The 17,592-nt window shown below is 35.4% G+C and overlaps 1 protein-coding gene across 3 annotated transcripts in view; it reads right to left on the reverse strand.

Annotated features, from left to right (window-relative positions):
* Window positions 1–5,892: 5,892 nt before the first annotated feature.
* WASF1 (WASP family member 1) overlaps window positions 5,893–17,592 on the reverse strand; it is a 57,605-nt gene continuing 45,905 nt past the window's right edge. For 2 of the 3 annotated variants that reach the window (XM_034409156.3, XM_034409157.3), the window contains exons 4-9: window positions 16,311–16,464; window positions 14,671–14,788; window positions 12,175–12,347; window positions 11,410–11,589; window positions 8,875–9,470; window positions 5,893–6,825 (exon numbers count right to left, since the gene is read on the reverse strand). In XM_034409156.3, coding sequence (XP_034265047.1) covers window positions 6,668–6,825; window positions 8,875–9,470; window positions 11,410–11,589; window positions 12,175–12,347; window positions 14,671–14,788; window positions 16,311–16,464 — 1,379 coding nt within the window. In that variant the 3' untranslated portion in view covers window positions 5,893–6,667. The remainder of the gene's footprint in view (window positions 6,826–8,874; window positions 9,471–11,409; window positions 11,590–12,174; window positions 12,348–14,670; window positions 14,789–16,310; window positions 16,465–17,592) is intronic. The other variant, XM_034409158.3, reaches the window with a different exon arrangement.

Raw genomic sequence — 17,592 nt, forward strand, 5'->3', positions numbered from 1 at the left:
TGTTAGCTGAACTGAGCCATTTGCCAACACTTAAAAAGTCCAGCCTAGAAAACAGTAAATTGCAAACTAGTGAAGTGGTTAAATGACTCCAGATCAGTGGATTACAAATAAACTGGGAAAAATCAGAAATGATGTTATATAACCATAGTAAAGAAGAACTGAATGTATTGAAAGGAAAATATTAATTAAAAATAGTAGATAGTATTAAATATTTAGGTATTGACGTCCCAAAAATATTCAAGAGTTAAAGAAAATAAATTATGAAAAGTTAAAGGAAGATATAAAAGATAAAATAGATAAATATGAGAAATTAAAATTATCATGGTTCGGAAGAATTGCAATGATAAAAATGAAAGTTTTACCAAAAATTATTTTTTTGTTTTGGATGATCCCAATTAAATTTTCGGATCAAGAATTAAAGCAAATACAGAGGTTACTGGAGGCATATTATAATGGAGGTAAGAGAGCAAGAATAAGTCTATTACTAATAATGATAGTTTTGAAGATACTTGATATGTACATAATGTAAATATGTAACTGCACGACACCTCAGATGTTAATGGAGATTTGATGTTTTCTTTTTAAAAAATTTTTTTTAAATCAATAAAGTAGTATAAAAAAAAAAGAGAGAGAGAGCAAGAATAAGTAAAGTATTATGGTATGAACCATTAAAAAAGGGTGGGCTGGGTATTCCAAACATTAGAAATTATTGGGTAGCTAATCAATTAAAGGTGGTCGCATTATCTAGATTTAATATGGAGGGATATAGAGTTGAAAGAATTAAGGAAAATAAGTGATCCTATAGAAACGTATTGGTTTAAAAAGATATTTAAAAAATTGCTAAGAGGATTCAAAATCCCCTTTTTAAAAATTTGATAGAACTATGGAATAAATGGAGATACCAGTTAATGCCAGGAAATTCTCCTTTAACACCGGTGGTGGAATTGGAGAAATTCCCTAAGATTGAACTGAAAGAATGGATTAGCAAAGTAAAAGAAAATCAGATATACAGGTGAAACTCGAAAAAGTAGAATATCGTGCAAAAGTTCATTTATTTCAGTAATGCATCTTAAAAGGTGAAACTAATATATGAGATAGACTCATTACATGCAAAGCAAGATAGTTCAAGCCTTGATTTGTCATACTTTTGATGATTATGGTTTACAGCTCATGAAAATCCCAAATTCACAATCTCAGAAAATTAGAATATTACATGAAATCAATAAAACAAGGATTGTACATAGAACAATATCGGACCTCTGAAAAGTATAAGCATGCATATGTACTCAGTATTTGGTTTGGGTCCCTTTTGCATCAATTACTGCCTCAATGCGGCGTGGCATGGATGCTATCAGCCTGTGGCACTGCTGAGGTGTTATGGAAGACCAGGATGCTTCAATAGCTGCCTTCAGCTCTTCTGCATTGTTCGGTCTCATGTCTCTCATCTTTCTCTTGGCAATGCCCCATAGATTCTCTATGGGGTTCAGATCAGGCGAGTTTGCTGGCCAATCAAGCACAGTAATCCCATGGTCACTGAACCGGGTTTTGGTACTTTTGGCAGTGTGGGCAGGTGCCAAGTCCTGCTGGAAAATGAAGCCCCATAAACCTCGTCTGCGGAAGGAAGCATGAAGTGCTCCAAAATCTCCTGGTAGATGGCTGCGTTAACCCTGGACTTAATGAAGCACAGTGGACCAACACCAGCAGATGACATGGCTCCCCAAATCAACACAGACTGTGGAAACTTCACACTGGACTTCAAGCATCTTGCAGCGTGTGCCTCTCCATTCTTCCTCCAGACTCTGGGTCCTTGGTTTCCAAATGAGATGCAAAAGTTGCTCTCATCAGAAAAGAGGACTTTGGACCACTGAGCAACAGACCAGTTCTTTTTGTCTTTAGCCCAGGTAAGACGCTTCTGACATTGTTGTTCAGGAGCGGCTTGACGAAGAATACGACATTTGAAGCCCATGTCCAGGATCTGTCTGTGTGTGGTGGCTCTTGATGCACTGACTCCAGCCTCTGTCCACTCCTTGTGAAAGTCCCCAACACTTTTGAATGGCCTTTTCCTGACAATCCTCTCCAGGCTGCGGTCATCCCTGCTGCTTGTACACCTTTTTCTTCCACACTTTTCCCTTCCACATAACTTTCTATTAATGTGCTTTGATACAGCACTTTGGGAACATCCAACTTCTTTTGAAATTACCTTTTGAGGCTTTCCCTCCTTATGGAGGGTGTCAATGATGGTTTTCTGCACAACTGTCAGGTCAGCAGTCTTTCCCATGATTGTGATTCCTACTGAACCAGACTGAGAGACCATTTAAAGGCTCAGGAACCCTTTGCAGGTGTTATGGCTTAGTTAGCTGATTAGAGTGGGACACTTTGAGCCTAGAATATTGAACCTTTTCACAATATTCTAATTTTCTGAGATTGTGAATTTGGGGTTTTCATGAGCTGTAAGCCATAATCATCAAAAGTATGACAAATCAAGGCTTGAACTATCTCGCTTTGCGTGAAATGAGTCTATCTCATATATTAGTTTCACCTTTTAAGTTGCATTACTGAAATAAATGAACTTTTGCACGATATTCTAATTTTTTGAGTTTCACCTGTAGAATATTAACTGAATCAGAAGAGCAGGCAAAAGGTTTAAAATTAATTAGGAGAAATAAATGATAATGATTGGAAAAATATTTGGAATAGAAGAGTATATAAGAATATGTCAGTTAGAGTTAAGGAAAATGGATATAAAGTGATATGGAGGTGGTACCTAACACCACGTAAATTAAATCAAATAGATGTTAAATATACAAATATTTGTTGGAGGTGTAAGAAAGAGGTTGGAATAGGGGTGAAATCTAAAATTTGTTACTACTGGTTCTGTGGGTGTGGCTTGGTGGGGGGGGTTAATGTGACTGGTTGGGCGTGGCCAACTTTTTTTTAAAAAAAAACTTTTAAAAGCATTTTTTCTACAACCTCTTCGGCTGAAGAGGTTGTAGGAAAAAAAATGCTTTTAAAAGCCTCTGACAATCAAGCAACTCAGTTGGGATTAAAGGCATTTTTTTTCCTACAACCTCTTCAGCTGAAGAGGTTGTAGAAAAAATGCTTTTAAAAGCCTCTGACGATCCCAGCTGAGCCGCGTGATCATCAGAGGCTTTTTTTTTAACTTTTAAAACCATTTTTTCGACTGAAGAGGTTGTAGAAAAAATGCTTTTAAAAGTAAAAAATACAGCCTCTGATGATCGTGCAGCTCAGCTGGGACACAGGGATTTTTGCTACCGGTTCTCCGAACCACCCACCGCTATCGCTACCGGATCGGGTGATCCGGTCCGAACCGGGAGCATTTCACCCCTGGGTTGGAATATATAAACATATGTGGTGGGATTGTGATAGTGCACAAAAAATATGGGACATGGTGTTTAGAGAAATTAGAGCACTTTTGAATATAAATTTAGATATGTCACTGAGGATTACATTACTGTTGCTGGTGGAAGAACAGGATATAAATGAAACAAAAAGGGAATTGATTGTAAATTTGATAATGGCAGCTAGACTAAAGGTAAAGGTAAATTAGTGATGGCTAAATATTGAGGACGAAATGAGTGGTATAATGAAATTTGGAGTATGGAAACAAATGATAAATTAACAACAGAAATTAAATTTTAAAAAGGGATGATTAAAGCAAACAATTATAATGAAATATGGGGGGATTTTATAAAAACAGTATTGGTGGAAGGCAAAGGGAATAAACCTATTCAAGAATATATGTTGTTTTGGAGGGGATAAGGGCACAATTGGAATATATTGTATATCTTTTAGTTGTTATAGAAGAAGTATAAGGAAAAAAGTGTGCATTGTAATATTTGTATTTTCCTCTTTTTTTGTATTTAGATTTATATGTATTGTTTGTATTATTTGTATTCAAAATAAAAAAATAAAAATAAAAAGAAACTGAAAATTTAAAAAAAACCCAATTATATTTAGTAGGGGAAATGAATATGTACAGGTACTAGACAACCCATTCCCTATACAATTCATTTCCCAATGGGTCATTGGTTCAGATATATTTCCTTACCTAAACAGAGAAACAGAATGATCATGGGTAGGCAAAAAAGCAGGGAAGGGTCAGATAGTTCTTACAATGGATCTAAAGGATCTCTTGAACAGGAACTTTGAAATTAGCCTGACAATCAGATTCTGGATTTAGGAATGCAAGTTTCCTATGCTTGATTTAAATTTATGTGCCACAGATTTTTTAAAAATGGAGACAAAGATGGAGTCCCTTGATATCATAATGTGTAAATATCAAAGGACCAAGAATCTTTCTGAAATCAGTCAAATGCATGAGAGCAAAACCAATTAAAAACATCTCCCTGAATGGTTTTTTTCAGTAACAGAAATATCTACTTATATAATACATATTTGTTAACTTACTAGTATTGATTATTTTACTGTATTCAAAACTACTACAGCTCCACTGCAAGCAAAAATAACAGTAAAGGCAGATACATGTAGGCTTTTCAGGGGCATTATTTATGTATACACTAATATTAAACTGAACATGTACATGCATATATGCATTTATAACATGAACTAAAACTTTTTCAGTATGAAACATCTGGAATCTTGAAGAACAGATTAACACTAATATCATTTACTACAAGAAGAGTATAGGCTTCTACTGAGGTATCTGATATATTACATATCCTAAGGTTGATATACTGTAGCTTTCAGCATGGGGAATTCTGGGAGTTGAAGTCCACACATCTTATTGTTGCTGAAGTTGAGAATCACTGGTGTTAAACAGTAATTTGCAGCCTGTGGTTTGTGGATTGCAGGAGAATCTGAAGGACTTCTCTGTAGCTTTGATGTTTCCCACATCCCTTTAATGGTCACTGCTTTAATTATGCTGGGGAATAGGCTGTGCAAGGAGACCTCCACCACACTTTAATCAGACTCTTCACAGTCCAGCAAGCAGCTATTTGGTGGGCTGTCAAGAATTCAGTTGTGTTGAAGATGGAATTCAAGGAAAGTCATCTCAAAATAATCTTTATCAATGTTGATGGTGGGGAGAATGAAATGCAGTAAGATATTCTGTCCCTTTCACTTAATAATTCTGATCGTTTCCAAGATGTCTGTTCTAAATCATGGTGACAAAGAATGATGGCCTTATGCATTGTGATAGTGTAACATAAAAACTGGTCTTTGCATTTGTATTTGTATCCGGATGTGGTATGCAACATCAGATATATCACAGAGCTTTAAGCTTTGAAAGCAAAGTTTTTTTCACTTGTTTCCTCCCTATATATAGGTTTTTTTTTTTCTTTTTTGGTTCCTCTGTGTCAGCACAGACTCCTTTTAACTGCCTGATCAAGTCCCTACAGTTTCTTGGCATGATTTTTCAGAAGTGGGTTGCTTTTGTTTGCTACTGAGGGTGGAAAGAGAATGACTGGTCAATGTTATCCAATGGGCTTTATGTCTAAGGCAAAAATAAAACTCATCTTATCCAGGTTTCTAGCCTGTGACATTGACTATTACACCAAACTGGCTCTCTGCCGATGAAAATAGTAATAAGGGAAAAAAGGTTCAGCCACCTATAGAATAGAAGAAGCCATTTTAATTTGTTTCTCCAGTGTACTCTATGCAGAAGAGGCACAGTGTCTGCATATGTGGTCCCCCAACCATCACCAACTGCATGTGTATTTTAAGACCAAAAATGTTCCTGCTCCGATGTATCCTAGATGGCCAAGAAAAATATGTGACTTATTAGAATTCTTCAAAGATGTAAAAATGCTTTCTACACCTATAAAATAATTGAAAAGTTTAGACATTATTATTTAACGTTCAATAAAGTCTTGAATGTTTTGAGTTATTCTATGCCAAAAAGCAACAACCAGGAACATTTAAAACAAACCATTTATTTTAAACTGAACGGTTATTTTTAACAGTTACATAAATTACACAGAATGACTAAGTCCAATGGTTTCACGAGGGGAGAAAAATTAAAATTTTAAGCAGGGAAAATATCACAACAGGTAAAAAGAAAGAAAATCGCCAAAGCATTCAAATAAGGCCATAATTCTTTAATTTTAAAAAAAAAACCAATAAAATTCCCCCAAGATCCGTATTCCCTTTTCTTTCAGTATTCCAGTGCTGCTAAAACTACAAGTCCTGTACAGATGTAATCAAGGCAGTGGTTACAAGGGTGTAAATCCTTCAAGTTCATCTCATATTCCAGGTCCATTGAAATGTTGGGATTGCAGTGCCGGATGGATGAACACCCTTTTTTCCAAGTTTTTCAGCATTAGCAATGTAATATAATAAAGCTTATTAGTACATGCAGTTGCCCTTGAAACTTCAGACTTAATTGCCTTCATAACTTAAAATTCACAAAGTGCACAGTTAAATGCCAGAAAATGTAGTCTGCTACTCTATCAACAGCTGCCCATGCTTAATACTTAATGGTCTACTGGAGCAAAATGATGCTCTTTTAAAAGAACTGTCTCACTGTAAAACATTTAGTTCCAAAGATGTGCCAACATTTTTTGAAATAAAAAGTAGAAAAACATAGATTATATAAAGAAAATACAAAAACACTAGAAATGACCAAACATTTTCAAAGAACAAGCACCACAATGGACACTAGCATTCAGTTTTGTAGCATATAATCATTTTACTCCAACCAGTCAACTTCATCAAATTCTGAATCATCTTCTGAATCACTATATTCCACAGCAATGCGGCGGGACAAAATGGTGGCGACGTCATTTTCAACACGCTCATGTTTAGCTTCTTGTTCACGTTGTTCTTCAACCTTACGCAACTGAATACCTAGAATATCACCAAAAAATTATGACTAATTAACATGTATTTTGCAAGCCATCTATATTAGGCATAGCAACATAGACTAATTACTTTCCACAAGAATCTTTTAATTAACAGCATGCACTTTTATCGCTTACTTAGGAGTACCTAATTTTTCCAGTCCAGGTAGTATAACTCAGAAGTCTGAGAAGACATCATAGGCACTTTCAACAAATGGCTACCAATGAGATAATCTCAGTCATAAAACACATGTTTACTAGAAAGCAGACTTTTAAAAAAACTGATCCTGTCATTTCCTCTAGTTTACCAAGATGCACTCTATTATTTCATTTTACCTTTCTCTTTTTTTTCACAACAAAAAAAGACAAAGATGGCAACTTCTGAACAGCTGAGCCATTCATACAGTTGCGTTTTCTACGAATTCCTCTGAACAGTACAGTCCTCAAAAGCATTCTAGGAAATAGGTATTTTCTTTTAGGCTGTCAAATAATTTTACGTATTGTCCAGTCTCTCGAGGGTGACCAAAACTATCTGTTATCTAAGGGGTCCCTAACTTTTCAGCCTGTGTCAGCAGGTTTATGTGTAATTTTGACATCATATTGTAAGTCCTCTAAAAAACATGCCTGTCAGCGTTGGTATGAATGATCACAAAGCATTTGCTAGAAGAAAATTGGGTACGATTGTTCTCTATTATCCTTTTAGCTTCTTAGGATGTTCACTAAATACTTCAACTATTCTTGTTTTTCTGAGTTGCTGGGCACATTCCCAAAGAAAATACTGAGTTTCAGCCCCTTAATATTTTATTTTCTGAGTCTGCCTCAAAGGTGCAACAGACTGCAGAAATGCCTGAGGCTGGTGCTGTGCTTTGCAACATGCTAGCTTCCAAAATCTATTTATTTATTTTAAATGGAAAGAATAAAAATAATCAGATCCAACTGAGTGAAGCATCGAGCTGGAGAAGGAACCAGCCTCAGGCGCTATGTTGTGTATTTTGTACCATGAGGCATCTTGTCTGGGACATGCAAGCTAGTTTAATAAAGAAGGGAGGGGAAATTAAGAAGGGAAATTCTTCAGTTATTCTTTAACTAAGGACAGAAATGTATGAATATAAAAATGCAATTACAAAAATAAGATTATTCAGTAATAACCTTTCTTCATACTTTCGATTAAGAATGCACCAATTGATTATTAATGTAAACTGTTGATATACAAAGTTGATATACAAAGTATTCCAAGGACTGGCTGCTGCTGATTTAAAAGTGAATTCATTAAAAGTGAATTCACAGTAGCATGGGAAGCAAATTACAGGGAAGTGGTTAGATAAAGTAAGATAATGGATTATTTTTAGTAATAATAAATAGTAACTTCTTTGCTGTAAAATTTACTGAAAAATTGTTATATAAATTATAGCCTTAGAACAGACTCAAACTTTTTGGTTCTTTCAAAACCAAGAATATACCATGTTTATCAGAATAAATCAATGCTGACCAAGGCTCCTGAATTTCAAACAGTCTAAAACAGAAATCAGAATATACTTTTATGTAATTGTTCACTCTTTATCTCCGAGTTATTTAAGTTAATAAAAATTAAGCTATTCTGTTACTTGTGCTAATAATTTCAACCAAATAGCATTTTAGGCTTTAAATTTTTTAAAAAACTTGTGGACAACAGAATGAAAAATCAGAGAGCAGTTGTTTCGTATGTTAGAAAATGCATCAATTAGATACTGATTTTTGTTGTTGTTAAACCGAATACTATAAAATACGCTTGTGGCACACTTTCACAGACTATATTCTCAACACTGTACTATGTGGAAACCATTTTAGCTAACATTTATGTAGAGCTGTTATAAACTCCATCCAAGGATAAATGACTATCTAGCATCAAGTGAAGGTGTTGTTGCTTTTTAAAAAATCCAGATAGCAATTTGCTTAAGATGACATGCTTACTCTATGCTAAGTGTGCATACTTAAAAAAAAAACATTAAATCTGCAAAAAAAAAATTTGCTTCATCAAGTGTGCAGCCCTGCTAATGGATCCACAGATAGCTAGTACCTTTTCGTATTGCTTCAAGGAGGACACTTCTGGCATCACTGATGACGGGTAGTGTTGATGGGTGCCGTTTGGGTTCAGGAACAGGACTGACTTGGGATGGTGGGGATGGAGGCATTATGGGAAGGTGAGGGCCTGGGACAGTAGAGCTGGGCGGGTGAGAAAGAGTTGAAACTGGTGATGAGGGACGAACACCAGGAGGGGGCAGTGGAGGAGGTGGAGGAGGTGGAGGGAGCCCTTGAATTTCACTTGGCGGAACTGGAATGGGTTCGCAGACTTGGGCAATTCTAGTGATGGGAGGAGAGGGTTGCGCTAAGGGAGGTGCTATGGGGGGTGGAGCTGGATGAAGAACTCCAGGAGCAATCTGTAGTGGTGCAGGGGGTGGAGGGACAGCTGGAGGTTGTAAAGCAGTGGTGGGAGGAGGAGGAGGTGGTGGCACTGGAGGGGGAGGTGTGGAAGTCATTGCAGATCTTAATGAAGAAGTAGATAGAGCAGATGGAAGAGGGGGAGGAGGCGGGGGAGGAGTGGGACTCACAAAGACTTGAGTTCTGCCAGCAGCAGGTGACTGAGGGCGATTTTCTGTCAAAGCTGCAGTAGAGCTGGGATAAAAGAAAATACTGAAAATGAGTACAACTAGAAGAATGGAAATTAGTTGTAGTCACCTTCTAAGTATCGATAATAATTCCAGAACATGCGAATATTTTGAATGTGCAATCAGTCATACTTGAGCCAGTTCCCAGTGTTTCCATATCTAACACATATTGTTTACCATTTTATTTCTGACATTGTATTACAAATAGTTATAAATAAATGACATATTTATTTGTAATTTTTTTTCTGAGTTATCAGATAATTATAGTTTGGTTGGCAATATGGAATTTAATAAAGAAAAACATGTGAAAATGAAAGTAGAGTTCAATCAGTATAACTATTATAACATAGCACTAAAAAGACGAATCTGTCAAAGTAGAGAACATTTCGTTACAATAATTAAATAACTGACAATGCATTGCTTAACATGATGATAAAATGTATTAAAATATTTAAGAGCACGGATGATGAATGCCCGGTATTAAGAATAAATTATTACTAGGGAGGCAAGCTTCTCTTTTGAGAGTACTCCACAAAAGCAGTATGAAACACTGTCCTTTCCCCTTATGGTAACACACTGCACTTCTAAGTGAAGTAGAATTTTGAGTAGAATTCTGTAGATTTTACAGCATGTGTAAAAAATGGCTGCCCAACATTATTTTGGCAGGCCTCAAGAACTTCCTCCCAGAGATGGGGCCAAAAACATTGGCCCTTATTCTTGCTTTTTTTTTAGAATTGTACAGGGTTTGAAGTCTTCCTAGAGACATCATTATCACTGGAGATCAAATGATCTTTTTCATTTGTTTATTGCTAACTTCATATAATAACATCCAGGAACTGAAGAAAATGTACATGGTACCCTTTCCTCTATATTTTTCCAAAAGCTGAAAGATAGTGATGGCTCAAAGTCAGCGAGTGAATTTTATGACTGGGGATAGTGTTGAAGCTAGATCATCTCTATCTTAGTCTGATGCCTTGACTACGCCTAACACCAGTTACTGGTTGGCAACAATCTCTATTTTCAGTTGGTATGCCATCAGGGCTGTCTAACAATTTAGATTCGAAAAATAAAAGGACACATGGACATGTCACTCCTCAGCAATTGTTTAAAAGGCTGCTATTTTTCTTTGGCTTGGGCAACAACTGAGCACTCCCAGGAAAAGGTTAGCCTAATTTAAGGAGATGCTGACAATTGAAGTCTACTACCTATGTGTGGACCAAACCACTTTTACCTTTAGAATCTGGATTCACTGCACAATTCTAGTAGGTATGTCTTTTCTTGGGCAGGATAACCTAATTAAAGGGATTTTCATAATGGTAACAAATTGTTCCAATTACTATAATATGCTATAATAGTCCTTGTTTAGTGACAACAGGAACTGGCAATCTGGCTGTGATATGAAGCGGTCCCTAAATGAAACTGTGACTGTGCTTACAATCTTGATTCAGCTTTCCTTTGCCCACAGACCTGCAAAGGACATAAATGCAAAGATTGGTTGCAAAGTTACTTCTTCATCACCACTGTAATTGCTAACAGTTCCTATATGAGACAGTACACTGTAGCTAAACAAGGACTACATGCATGTGAACTTCAGTTTTTTCCTCCTCTTTTTAGTTTTAAGCTGAATATGTCACTTTGTGACATATTTGTAGAGTTTTATATTATTTTATTACTTCCATTTTGATGGATGTTAAGTGTTGAACTGGCTCATAACTAATGGCAATAAATCTATTTATTGAATAAAGGCATAGGAAAACCTCTAAGAACAAAGCATATTAAAGAGCATTAAAGTACTCAGACTTATCAAACAGAGAATAGGTATTTCATGGATTTTTGTCCCTGTAAAGTTTTCTTACTTGCTTATTTATTTTGTACCTACAATTTACAGTCTGTCAGTGTCAGCTATTGCCAAGGCTCTCTGACCTTTCATTTTAAGTGCTTCTTACCTCACGCAGGGTGGAATGGGTTTCACATCTCCTCCTCCATGCATTGGTGGGGGTGGGGGAGGTTCATGTGGTCTTACTAAAACACGCTCTTCTGCCCTGTTAAGAAGTTCGTTCATTTGGCTGTATGGTAATGCAGAAAGAGAATAGGGTCCATCCATGTGTTCCACATATGCCTGCGGTCTGAACAGAAATAAATCCCATGCACATATGTTAAATTCATTTTAGTCTCTGATTTCATTACCATTGCAAGAAAAAAACATTTCTCTCCAAAGGAAAATTAACCCACTATTTCAATACTTATGGAGGAAGACGGCATCAAACAGTTAGTGATGGATGGCCAACTTAACACATGACAACCAAATATACACATCTAATACCTTGTTTTGTAACTGTCATAAACTATGAACACTGAAGATGTGCACTGAATGCAGGAACAGAAATTATAAATTCAGTTTTGCTAACTCCAAAGCAAATAGCAAATCATTATCATCACTGCTATTATACACATATAAGAACAGGAGGGGGTTGTCTGGAGAGTAAGGTATTCAAAAGCCCTCCCTGGAGAATATGGGAAGGCAAACTGCAAGTCCAATCATGAATATAAAGTGGCATGACAGACAGCAATGATCTATTACAGCAATGTCAAATTATGGACCCTTCTAGAAAATTACCCCTAATTATAGAACGTACAGATGACAGCTAGCTTGAAATTCAAACAAACATAAACTGGCTAGGATCAAACTCTGAGTTTTGAAAAAAACGAACCTGGTCTCAAAATGGGAGGCAGGGCCATTAGCAATTTCAATATGCTTATGTAAAAGGCTGGCATCATCATCCGCAAGTTCTGGTCCCTGGGCTAATTTCTGCCATTCTCTGCGCCTGTCATGAGGAGCCCGTGGCACTTTTTCTGGTTCATGAGGACGATCGAGATTCTTCTGCTATTAAAAAAACATAAAAAACCTGACACTGAAAGAGTTCTGCTCAGCACATAACAGAATGCACCAGAAACATCCATTTTCTTTTAACTACAACAAGGATATAACATTTAAACTAGACTGTCAGTGATAATTCCTTCACATTTTTGTCATTCATTCAGCAGTAGAAGATGTAAATAATAAACAATATAAATCAGTAATCACTGAATTATTGTACATAAAACAGAGACTATCTCTCATATCTATTATACTTACTATAAAATACCTATAAGACTAAACTGACTATAAATATATAGTGACTATAACTAAAAATTATGAACAAATGAGTTTAAGATCTATGAGATGCTATAAGGTTGATGCCTTATTAAATGCCTATGAGAATAAAATATAAAAAGCTAGAAACTATAAATTTATAAACTTACATGACCTAAAATACTCTGAGATAAAAACCTAATCCAATTAAAATATGCATTTCTACAAAAACTGAATCTTTATTAACAAGCAACTAAGATGAAAATACAGTGTGTTCAGAAAGTATTCAGAGCCCCTTCACTTTTGTCAATTTTATTAACCTGCAGCCTGATTCTAGTGTTATTGAAATTCATTTTTTTCTCATTAATTTACACTCAGTATCCCATAACGATAAAGTGAAAACAGAATTTTAGAAATGTCTATAAATTTATTAAAAAGAAAAAACTGAAAAATCACATTGGCATAAGTATTCAGATCCTTTACTTAGTACTTTTTTAAAGCACCTTTGGCAGCAATTACAGCCATGTCTTTTTGGGTATGACGCTTTGCACACCTGGATTGGGGGATCTTCTGCCATTTTTCCTTGCAAATCCTCTCAAGCTCCATCAGGTTGGATGGTGACCGTCAGTGGAAAGTTATTTTCAGGTCCCTTCAGAGATGTTCAATAGGGTTCAAGTCAGGACTCTGGCTGGGCCACTCTAGGACATTCACAGAGTTGTCCCTAAGCCACTCCTGTGTTGTCTTGACTGTGTGCTTAGGATCATTGTCATGTTGGAAAGTGAACCTTTGGCCCAGTCTGAGGTCTTGAGCGCTGTGGAACAGGTTTTCATTGAGGATATCCCTGAACCTTGCTCCATTCATGGAGGCACCTGAGCTAAATTTCAAATGTTGCAAAGGGTCTGAATACTTATGCCAATGTGATATTTCAGGTTTTTTTAAAAAATAAATTTACAGACATTTCTAAAATTCTGTTTTTATTTTGTCATTATGGGGTACTGAGAAAAAAAATGAATTTCAACAACTGTAGAATCAGGCTCCAGCATAACAAAATTGACAAAAGTGAAGGGGCTCTGAACACTTTCTGAATGCACTGTATGTATATTAAATAATTTTATCAATTAACATCTCCTGGCTAAGGATCCTGCCATATTTTATATGCTGTCACATAGAATTTATACTTTGAAAGCAATGACAGCTGTTTTCTCGAAGCAATAAATGGATGTAAAATTGATCTGAACAGGCTGGTAGTCGTAAAAGTAATGGGTACATAAATGTAGTACAAATGTCTCGGTAATAATTACAGTAGAAGATAATGTGTTCAATAGTTTTGACTTGGCCATCATCACAATGACACAAATATTCCATTAAGGAGATCTTCCTATGCTTTTCCTGTAGCACAGCCAGGTGAAGGATAGGGATAGGAGTTTAAGTGAAAAACCTTTTGTGTTTATAAATTTCTAACTACATCAAACATAAAAAAGCAATATCTTTTGCTTTTTACCATCTATTTCCATTATAAGTTGCCTTATAAGCAATCTAGACTTGGATATGCACTTGAGAGTAAATAGGAAGAGATAACCTAAAGCTAAGGAAGATAATTTATTCTCGTCCAAAAGGGTCAGTATCTCTATATACAAGCATTCATGGGCTATCAATATTTATTTTTACTACTTTGCAGAAAGAATTTTTCTCATGATTATAAAAATATGTTTTAAGCAACAGGGAAAATCCAAGCCAAAATCAGCAAGGACCTAAGAAGTTTAACCCATTCTATTTCCCATTATAGAATTTATCTTACAGGAAACAAAACTTCTATCTGAGAGTTGAGAGAGAAGAAAATATATCATAGGCCTGAATTGATGGAATGAAGTTTTTTTTAATCTATTGTGCATATCTTCCCTTTTTTTATATGAAACTTTTATTTTTCAGAAGGCATTTCTACTACTTTTGCCAGTTCTTAACTTATTATTCAAGTAAGTTTTATTATGTTTAGGAAATTACATGATTTTAATGGCTGCCTTGATGGGGCTACTTTTGTTTCATTGTGTCGTTGGTCAAAAGCAGTATCTTTTACCTTTTGTTTTCTCTTTTCCTTTCTTTTATCTTCTGTATCTTGTAACATCTTTTCTTTCCATAGATCAAAGAAATATGAAGGATTTGTGTAAAATTTTAAACCCTCTTTTCCATCATCTCTAAAGACAAAGCAACATTGTAAAATATTATTAAATACAGATTGAATGATAACATCTGAGATTATAACACCCTCATCTCCAAATGAAGAATACATTTCTAGCAGGATGAAATCTTAAGTAGAATATACCTACATATATACAGGGGAAAAGGTACATTTTGATTTCTAAGAAAAATAACTGACACTGCGCTATAGCTCTATAAAGCACATATTGAAGGAATGTCAGAAATTAGAATTAGATGATGTTAATTCAATAGATAACCATATCTGGGGGCAATAACAATTGGACCCAAATTTTAAATTATTGAATACACAAATCATGGCAAATGTTTCATCATATGTCTAAATATTTAAAGGCCCTGTAATATTCATTATGTAATGCCCATTTAAATTCTATTATTTGTTTCGTGGATTTTGAAAAGGAGCTTGAGTGCTAAGCTCATTACAGAATTTTATGCACTGATTTAACAATCAGTTAATATATAAAACCATATATGAAAAATATAAGGAAAAGGTGAACTTAATAGAAATTAATGATCTAAATAATTTGTTTGAAAGGTTATTTTGGTTGCAAAGTTCTAATCAGATGGGTTGAAAAAAGTTAGCACTTGCGAATGGAACCACATGCTTCATAATGAGGAAAATGCACTCAGCAGATACTTGGGGGCAAATTAATCAAATATTTTATGTTTTCTAATGCCAGAAACAGGTTCCTCTTCTTCAGCACATCACGAACAAAACACTTTTAACAATAGTCTGGGCTAGACTTGATTATAAGACTCTTTAGTTGCTGAAAATAACGTTCTGTGTACATAACAAAACAAGTTTGGCTTACAGGTTAAGTGTTTTCCTAGAAACCAGGAGATGGTGAGTTCTAGTCTCGCTTCAGGCATGAAAATTGGCTGGGTGACTTTGGGCCAATCACTTTCTCTGTCCAGCCCACCTCACAGAATTGTTGTTGTTAGGAAATAGGAGGACAGAGTATTAGGTATGTTTGCTGCCTTGAGTTATTTATAAAGTAATAAGGCAGGTAAAAATCAATCAATCAATCAAATGCTTAGATTCAATCTCTAGTACAAGTTTAAGTATGACAAGATGTTGTACATTACAGCTTGCTGTACATGCTTTCCTTGTAGAAACGACAAAATTAAATCCTTAGCATTTCAAGACATGAAGAACTGGGGGGGAAAAGTTCCCTAGACATTGGAAATACAGGATTAGCTAGGCCAGGAATAGATATATATCATTTGCCTATGTATTGTAAAAAAACAAAATCATGATGAACAATCAACCAAATACAAGGCAGGTAATTAGACAGTCAATTATGTAATCTCAGAATTATCAGTTGCTCTAATAATTTGTGATATTTAAGTTGCTTACAATCAGTTTTGTGACTTTTGATGAAAAAGGATTGGGATCTCTAATGAAACCCTTCAATTCAGTTACAGATTTTTGAAAATAATCTCCGAGTAAATAATAAATGCATAATATAAACATAGGGTATAGATTTTTGAAATGATAACCTGTAAGGGGTAAGGATGTTGAGTGGTGGTGGCTGTTCACATGTATCATAAGTCTCCTGCAAAGGGACTGGAAGACTCCTGCGGTCAAAGAGCTGTTGATCTTGAGTTGTGGAACTTCGGAAAGCTTTTCTCATTGTTATATCTTGCAGTGAAACTGAAGAGAAGAGAATTGTTTACATAGTTAGTGTGTTATTAATCTCTAGTATTCAGAGATGGTTATAATAAAGTTTGCACTTCATAAGAAAACAGGAATAGGAATTGTTAGGATCTGCTCATGAAAAATGAAGGTTGTGTGAAAACATCCCTCCTAAAAGTATTAAAGCGGCCACATAATTTGGAAGTTAACTATGCATATGCTAAAGGTGTTACCTAACTGCTATTGTATGCTTCTCCATTTCTAATTGCTTCATTACATTGCAACCTTAACAGAAGTTTTGTGTACATGTGCACAAAACAAATATCTGGGAGAGCCTTCAAAGCAGTTACACCAAGCCTTTAGGAAGAACTGTCTTCTTTAATGGTTGAAGGAGTAGATGTTAAACTCACAACAACATGCTTTTCAGAGCAATGCTTTGAATGCTTTTACACAGTCAACTACAATGACAATTACGATTCTGTAAAGTGGAAGAAAAGAGCCAATTTCGTGTTGTGACTAAGTCATTATGTTAGAAATCAGCACAAAGCTACTTGAATGACTTTGGGCCAGTCACTGTCTCTCAGCCCTAGCAAGGGGGCAATGGCAAACCACTTCTGAAAAACCTTGCCAAGAAAACTGTAAAAACTTGTCCAGGCTCTCTGTGAGAATCAGACATGATTGAACAAAAGAAAAAAAAAGTGGAGGATTGTGTGCTCAATACACTAGACTAGTGGAAATGAGGCAATGATCATTCTGAAATTAGAACTAAAATTACTATGACAAAAAAATGTGAGCAATTGAAATTGGAAATTAACAGCTTAACAATGGTAGAATAAGCTGCTACAGATTCTTTGAATGTGGTTCTAAACTGGCTGAGTAGCTGTCACTACTTTATTATTTTTATGCAACATGTTGTTAAAGTTTAACATATAAGTTAGACTACTGGCATCAATGATTTTTCCCAAATTGTTTCCTCAAAGCTGATCAGACTGATTGTTTATGATGGCGTACATTTTGCTAATGGAAGAAATCTTCCAAATGAATAATTAACTACAAGCAACAAAATAATAATATAATTGAAAAATGCATTACAAGGTAATTTATCAATCATGCTCTTGTTTCTTGGATGTGGCTTACAACTAATAT

This window comes from Pantherophis guttatus, chromosome 1 (genome assembly GCF_059756535.1).
Source record: "Pantherophis guttatus breed Tessera chromosome 1, ASM5975653v1, whole genome shotgun sequence".
Taxonomy (NCBI): domain Eukaryota; kingdom Metazoa; phylum Chordata; class Lepidosauria; order Squamata; family Colubridae; genus Pantherophis; species Pantherophis guttatus.